Below are 8103 nucleotides of genomic sequence, written 5' to 3' on the forward strand. Positions count from 1 at the left end.
TCCCCCTGCTTGTGTTCCTGCTCTTGGTGTCTCTCTCTCTGTCAAACTAATAAATAAAATCTTAAAAAAAAATAGGGGCGCCTGGGTGGCTCAGTTGGTTAAGCGACTGCCTTCGGCTCAGGTCATGATCCTGGAGTCCCGGGATCGAGTCCCGCGTCGGGCTCCCTGCTCGGCAGGGAGTCTGCTTCTCCCTCTGACCCTCTTCCCTCTCGTGCTCTCCATCTCTCATTCTCTCTCTCTCAAATAAAATCTTAAAAAAAATAAATAAAATCTTTTTTTTTAAAGATTTTATTTATTTATTTGACAGAGAGAGACACAGCAAGAGAGGGAACACAAGCAGGGGGAGTGGGAGAGGGAGAAGCAGGCTCCCCGCCGAGCAGGGAGCCCGATGCGGGGCTCGATCCCAGGACCCTGGGATCATGACCTGAGCCAAAGGCAGACGCTCAACGACTGAGCCACCCAGGCGCCCAAATAAAATAAAATCTTAAAAATAAATAAATAAAATGATACTTATCGAGTTATTTATTAAAACTAAATCTATATGAACATGAAAGGATAGCATTACATAGCATTGGGGAAAGCATTATATAGAACAGCATGCATAATAAAATATATGTGGGAAAGATGCTCACCAAAATTCCAACAATATTTTTCCCCATGAGTTGGATTTTAGGTGTTTTTTTAAATTTTCTTCTTTATACTTTTCTGTATACTCTGCCTGAATTTTATGATCACAATACACTATTTTCATTTGGTGGAAAGAATAAAAAGGAAGAAAAAGGATACAACAAGAAAAAAACACGTTTCAAAGGCACAAGAATATTAACTAATAGACACCTCTGAAATGCCCAATTTCTAAAACTTCATTCTTCTTACATGAAAACCCTTAGAATCCAACAGAAAAAGAAACCTTGATTTTAAAAACGAACTTTGCCAAATCTCCACATGTGATAAAACTGCACAAAACTAAACACACACACACACACACACACACACACGAGTGCATATAAAACCGGTGAAATCTGAATAAGGTCAATGGGTTATATCAATGTCAATTTTCTGATTGTGCCATGGTGTTCTCCTTATGCAGGATGTTACCACTGGGAGAAACTGAGTGAAAGGTACATGAGATCTTTGTATTATTTCATACAATTGCATGTGAATCTACAATTACCTCAAAATATAAAGTTTATTTCAGAAAAATAAACTTTGTACCTTCAAAAGGAAAACAGACCAAGATTTCTTAAAGCTGGGGCTGGATCATCATAGGCCTGGTCTCAGATTCTCAAAGCTAGAAGCACTGCAGGGAAACTAACTTTTGGTGAGCACCTACTGTGTCTCAGGCCCTTACACGGCCTGAGAACCTTTGAAGCGGCCGCTGTGACTCTGTTTTACGGACGAAGAAAGGGAGGCTCAGAGCCAGTAGTAATTCAGTAGCGGAGAAAGGATTTGAATCCAGGTCTTTCGCTCAGCCTATTCCTATTATTCTATCACAGTGACTACATATCTGAGAATGACTTAAAAGAAAAAAAAAACACAAAACTGGAACTCCTGGGTGGCTCAATTGGTTAAGTGTCTGCCTTCGGCTCAGGTCATGATCCCCAGGTCCTGGGATTGAGTCCCACATCGGGCTCCTTACTCAGCGGGGAGCCTGCTTCTCCCTCTGCCTCTGCCTGCCACACCCCCTGCTTCTGCATATGCTCTCTCTCTCTGACAAATAAATAAAATCTTAAAAAAAAGAAAGAAAGAAAGGAAGGAAGGAAGGGAGGGAGGGTGGAAGAAAGAGAGGAGAAAGAAAGAAAGAAAGAAAGAAAGAAAGAAAGAAAGAAAGAAAGAAAGAAAGAAAGAAAGAAAAAGAAAAGAAAGAAAGAAAGAAAGAGAAAGAAAGAAAGAAAGAAAGAAAAGAAAGAAAGAGAAAGAAAGAAAAAGAAAAGAAAGAAAGAAAGAAAGAGAAAGAAAGAAAGAAAGAAAGAAAGAAAGAAAGAAAAGAAAGAAAGAAAGAAAGAAAGAAAGAAAGAAAGAAGAAAGAAAGAAAGAAAGAAAGAAAGAAAGAAAGAAAGAAAGGAAGGAAGGAAGGAAGGAAGGAAGGAAGGAAGGAAGGAAGGAAGGAAGGAAGGAAGGAAGAAAGAAAGGAAGGAAGAAAAGAAAGGTGTTACCCACATCAATGAACTTGGTATAAGGAAATAGTCCAGTGGGTAGAAAAAAAGAAAAGGTAAAGTTGCAATCAGGCACAAGGAATTTAAAAATGTGTACCTACATGTGAATATCATCCATCAGGTGTGTCATGCAGAAAGTTCTGTTAGAAAGTTCTTTCCAACACCTAAATGGTCCTCGTTCTAACTAGTGATCCTTCACCAAGGAACAAACCTTTGTCATCCTGTTCCTTCCTCGAAAAAACTAGATCTCCACTGTTGCTGCTATACCTCAATGACCAAATAGCTGAAGAAAAGACATTTCTTTATAGAAAGAGTCAAGCTAAGGGCGCCTGGGTGGCTCAGCCGGTAGAGCAAGCGACTCTTGATCTCAGAGTTGTGAGTTCAAGCCCCATGCTGGGTCTAGAGATTAGTTAAAAATCGCAAGGAAGAAAAAAGAAGAAGAAGAAATGGAAGGGGAACGTAAAGATTACAAAAGATTATAGAGACATAGATACAGAGATTCAGTATGTTAACCAATTGCATAAACCTCATTCAGGTCGTTATTAAACTAAACAAAAGGTACAAACATGTATATGAGACAATGGGGGAACTTTAAATGCTAACTCATTGATGATTTTAAGGAGTTACTGTTATTTTTTAGGTGTGGTAACAGTATTGTAGTTATATTTTTTAAAGGCTTGATCTTTTATAGGTACACACGGAAATAGTTGTGGATAAAATAATATCTTAGATTTGCTTCAAAACAATCCAGGAGTGAGAGAGGAGGGAGGTATATATGAAACAACAATAATTACCATAACTTGGTAATTATTGGAGCTGGGTGATGGGCACATCCTGCTTACTATACTATTCTCTCTTTTTATATATGTTTGAATTTTTCTGCAATAAAAGGATTTAACAATGAAAAACACAAGCAGTTTTCAACTTGTTTGGTAGTCAAGGAAGCCCAGTATGAATATCAATTCTGAGGTAATGTCACTGGGTTGTTTTATTTTGTTCTTAACTTAAAAAAAAAAAAGATTTTTTTATTGGGCACCTGGGTGGTTCAGTCAGTTAAGTATCTGCGTTCAGCCCAGGTTGTGATGCCGGGGTCCTGGGATCGAGCCCCGCGTTGGGCTCCTTGCTCAGTGGGGATGCCTGTTTCTCCCTCTCCCTCCGTCCCTGCTTGTGCTCTCTCTCTCTGTCAAATGAATAAATAAAATCTTTAAAAAAAAGTTTGATTGATTTATTTGAGAGAGAGAGAGAGCTCGTGCATGGGCATGGGGATGGGCAGAGGAGAGAGAGAGGAAAAGCAGACTCCCCGCTGAGCAGGGAGCCCAACATGGGGCTCCATCTCAGGATCCTGCGATCATGACCTGAGCCGAAAGCAAGATGCTTCACCAACTGAGCCACCCAGGCGCCCCTGTCGCTGGGTTGTTTTACAATAACATTTCTGGATAGTCCTTCAAAATTCAAAAATTATTTGAATTTCAGGCCTCCCGCACTTTGTGTGGCCCGGGTGAGTATGGGCAAGTTTTGAGTAATCCAGTTAATGTTAACACATATTAGAAACATTTAAAGTTTTTTCTACAGAAGAGAGAACGAACATCCTTGTAACTGGTCACAGTTGTTTGCTCAGGCATACCACCCATGCTGCTCTGACCCTGAGTCAGAAAACAAGACGGTTGCCAATGGAATGAAATGCCAGTACAATTTTGACAATTACTTAATATACCATTGATGTGCCTGTTAGGAGGAAACGGAATTCGTGTTCGATTTAAACTAGTTATTTTTATTTTTTTAAGATGTATTTATTTATTTGAGAGAGAGTGCGAGAGAGTGGGGATGGGGTGGGGCAGAGGGAGAGGGAGAGAGAGAGACTTAAGCAGACTCTGCGCTGAGTGTGACGTGGGGCTCCATCCCATGACCCTGAGCTCATGACCTGAGCCAAAACCCAGAGTCAGATGCTTCACCAACTGCACCACCCAGGTGCCCCTGATTTAAACCTAATCCTTTATGTGCTTCTTATTTCAGATTAAAATAGAAATAGTGTGGGGCGCCTGACAGGCTCAGTCAGTGGAGCATGCGACTCTTGATCTCAGGGTTGTAAGTTCGGGCCCCACGTTGGGTGTAGAGATTACTTAAAAAGGAAAAAAAAAGAAAGAAATAGTACCAGCCAGGGGCGCCTGGGTGGCTCAGCTGGTTAAGCGACTGCCTTCGGCTCAGGTCATGATCCTGGAGTCCCGGGATCGAGTCCCACATCGGGCTCCCTGCTCAGCGGGGGGTCTGCTTCTCCCTCTGACCCTCTTCCCTCTCGTGCTCTCTGTCTCTCACTCTCTCTCTCTCAAATAAATAAATAAAATCTTTAAAAAAAAAAAAAGAAAAGAAAAGAAATAGTACCAGCCCAGAAACACGTCTGTTTAAAAAAACTCACCATGTGATTTTCTAGTGGATATGAAACATCAGCTGAGGGAACATGCGGTTAGGACTAGCACTTGAAGAGTGGTTCAACCTCCTCCACGGGTTATTAAAACTCCAGTCCTAAATTAGGACCAAGCATTTCTAAACCAGTAAAAATGTGTAGCTGTGGCAGGGAGAGGGGAGGAACCAGCTTACTCTATAGAGCCTTACATTCTTTGGAAAAAACCTTCCTTCTGGAATCTGAGCAATAGGAGGCAGGTACCCCTCGGGGTGGGGGGCAGTTACTCCTTATCACACAGGAAGCTCCATTCCCAGGGGCCTCTGCTCTCCCCTCCTCCTTCCTTTCCTACATGAGTAAACACCTGGGGGATTCATCAAAGCTTCAAAGTTTGGTGACAACAGACAGTGACAGATTGGTGCCCTGCAGCCCAGGTGAATGGCAGCACGGTGGCCCAGACCGATTTCAGGCCAAACTTACACTTGGCACCAGAGGCAGCTGCAGAAATGTAGGGGCCTATTTTCATTTTTCAGGAAAGGAGAAAAGCAAGTTATTTTCTGGTGTCCAAACTCAAACACTGGACACTGTATCAAGTGGAATGCTGCGCCGTTTTCCATTTCATGGGCCTGTGTTTGTGTTTATTAAGTTCTCTGCCCAACGTGGGGCTTGAACTCATGACCCTGAGATCAAGAGTCACATGCTCCACCAACTGAGCCAGCCAGGCGCCCCTTGATTTCATGGACTTTCTATAGGGAGTCATAGCAAAGAAGAAATTATGTGAAGAAATAAAGCACCTCCAGAAATTGAGGGGAAATTGAGGCAAATTAGCAGAATCACTGAATGACATCATAGAGAAGGCCCTTGGGAGCCTACAATCCAGTCTCCTTACCTTATGATGATAGCAAAGTAGACCCAGAGAGGGGACCTGACTTTTCCCAAGTCTCACAGCATGAGGCTTAAGACTCACTTCTGATTCCCGGAGCAAGGCTCTTCATGCTGGTCCGATAAACAAGATATGTGGCAGTGTGGGGGGGGGAGGGGGTGGCCAAAACCACAGCTTAACCAGGTTAAGGACTGGGCGGAGCCACCTAAGCAGGCACTTGAAAGAGCTTCAGGGAGGCCGGCTGGCATAAACCCATCCGAGTACTGCCGACCTCAACCTCAGGGGGTCATCTTAGGTGGATGAATTGGCACACAGGTCTTTCTGGTCTGCATCAAGGCTTTTGAGGACCCACCTAAGTTCAGAAATTTGAAAGTAACCTGTAACATCAAGGCATGGATCGGGCCGGGCTGTCCCCTCTAGGCTAATTCTGAATTTTCTCCCTAAGGCAAGTCGGGAAGAACTTCGACTTGGTCCCAGCTGAAACTCTCACTGAAGCTGGGTGGCAGCCTCCACCAGCTTTGCCCTCTAGACCTGTCCATTTGCCTCAGGGATGCTCACTGCTTACCTGGCCCTGTCAAACTGTAACCTCAAACCTGAGAGTGTCTGTCAGCGTGGGCTGGACTCTGGCCAGCAACATCAGAGGGCTGTGGAGGGGGTATCCTGGCCCTCTCACTACAGGACAGGAGGGACACCCTCTACGCCACCTCTCCCTGCAACCCCATAAATCTTTGAGAGGCGCTGGACTTTGGAGCCAGCTAGAGATGTACATGGGGCGAAGACATCACAGATTGTCAGGGCACTCTGTCTTATTCCCTAGGAGCCTGACCCCTGCAAGGATGGGGGCACCCTTAAACAGCCATGAGGAGGGGGGAGACAAGCAAAGCAAGTAAGAGCAAATGACAGCTGGGTAGAGACCCACCAGCCTCTGAAAACAGGGCAGAGGGAGCCCCTAAGGATTCAGCCAGTTCCATACACCTGTGTAGAGTGGGCACAGGACTCACACATTCACCCCTACCTTCCCCAGTGCTAGCTGGCCAGGGGAGCCAGGCTGCCCTCCAGAGCTCAGACTGTGGGGCTTGGGACCTGAGCAAGGGCAGGAACTTGCTACAGCTTCATTCACTGCCTCTGTCTTCCCTAAATAATCCCGCCCGCAGCACCCAAGACCTCAAGGAGCGAGGCCACAGTTCTTGGTGTCACCTGAAACGCCACTCCAGCCTGCCCAGCCTCCTTGCCCCTTGCCCAGCTGCAAGAACTTTCCTTCCTCCCAAAGCGACTTTGGATCAGGTCTCCCGGCTGAGAGACCGGCCCCAGCGCGCCCGATCGGGACGGGCCTGGCGCACGGGCGCGGCTGGGTCGTGCCGGGACAGCTCCACGCTGCCTCCTGGGCCGCCGCGGGCCACTACAACTGCAGTCCCGGCTGGGCGAGGAGAGAGGCTGACCCCTCCGAGAGCCAGCAGGGAAGCGCCAGACTTGGGGTGCGGGGCAGTCAGGACGAGGGAATCGGTTTGGCTGGTGAATAAACGAATGAGGGAATGAATGAATGAATGAGAATGCGGTTGAAAGAACAGCTATGGTGGCGGAGACGCGGTAAGAGGCGTCCCAAGGAGGGTGCCCATCCTGATGCCGCCCGGACTTCTCTCATCCCCCAGGTACGGGGAGCCGACAGCCAGGCCATCTATCGCCTCGCCAACACCTCGCAGTCCCCGGAGGCGCCCGGGCCCGCGCTGCGCAGCTCTGGAGCGGAGCCCAAATGCCGGTGGCCGGGAAGTGCCTGCCCCACGGCCAGAATGTGCCTAGGCGCAGGGGCCCCCCGCGGCCGCCTCGCCCCGCCAGGAAGCGCCCCTCGCGGCAGCCCCCGGACCCCCCGCCCGTCCCCCAGCCCAGCCCGCGGGCCTCAGCCCCTTACCTGCCCGCCTCGGCCGCCTCGCCCCGGCTCAGAGCGGTCATCGCGGCGCCTCCAGAGAGCGCCGGGAACCGCGCGGCCAGACCCCGCGCCTGTCGGCCCGCCCCCGCCCCCCGCCCCGAGGGCCCGCCCCAGCCCGCCCATTGGCTGCTCGCGCGGGACGAGCCCCGGCCCTTGGCCGTTCCGCCTCCAGGTTCTTGCTGGAGCTCTGCGCAGATTCTACCACTCCTACCTCCAGAGCAGCAAGTCCGGGTGGCCCGTGCCTGGGTCTGCACCTCCTGCCCCTCCCAGCGCAGGCCTTGGGTCCCCTCCAGGTTCTTCCTCCTCAGCCCTCCCTCTGCAGCAACCGGTTCCCGTCCTCCTCTAAACCCTCCCGACTCTGAGCTCCAGGGTAGGTTTCCTCTCCCCACACCAGAGAGGTGACATGAGTTTAGGGAGCACAGATTTTAAAACAGGATAGCCCGGGCAGTCGGAAAGCCCGGGAGCCAGGATGCTTTCGCCCATTTCTCCAAGTTGGGTCCTGGGGAGGGACTGACACGATGGCCAAAAATCAAGTCGGGAAGCAAGACAAGTAAAGCTGAGTGGTGCCATGGGACAATGCCCTGGGCCTTGAGAATGCGGTCAAAAGCCCGATTCCCCGAGCTTACCCTGCCTTCAGGACCGGTCCCTCCTGCCAGGTAGGGCTTGATTCTTGAGGGGTCCGGAAAGGGAAGGTGCAAGCCAGATCTCGTTCCATTCCTAAACCTCTACCAACCCCTTGGCC

General features: G+C 48.4%; 1 protein-coding gene across 7 annotated transcripts in view; it reads right to left on the reverse strand.

The window, feature by feature from the left end:
• GRAMD2A (GRAM domain containing 2A) overlaps window positions 1-7441 on the reverse strand; it is a 35981-nt gene extending 28540 nt beyond the window's left edge. For 3 of the 7 annotated variants that reach the window (XM_027572338.2, XM_027572336.1, XM_027572337.1), the window contains exon 1: window positions 7344-7435. In XM_027572338.2, the coding sequence (XP_027428139.1) occupies window positions 7344-7384 (41 nt within the window). In that variant the 5' untranslated portion in view covers window positions 7385-7435. Of the gene's footprint in view, window positions 1-5443; window positions 5779-6634; window positions 6674-7343 lie in introns of those variants that run through there. The other 4 variants (XM_027572339.1, XM_027572343.1, XM_027572340.1 and 1 more) reach the window with 4 other exon arrangements.
• Window positions 7442-8103: the final 662 nt, after the last annotated feature.

This window comes from Zalophus californianus, chromosome 6 (assembly GCF_009762305.2).
Source record: "Zalophus californianus isolate mZalCal1 chromosome 6, mZalCal1.pri.v2, whole genome shotgun sequence".
Classification (NCBI taxonomy): domain Eukaryota; kingdom Metazoa; phylum Chordata; class Mammalia; order Carnivora; family Otariidae; genus Zalophus; species Zalophus californianus.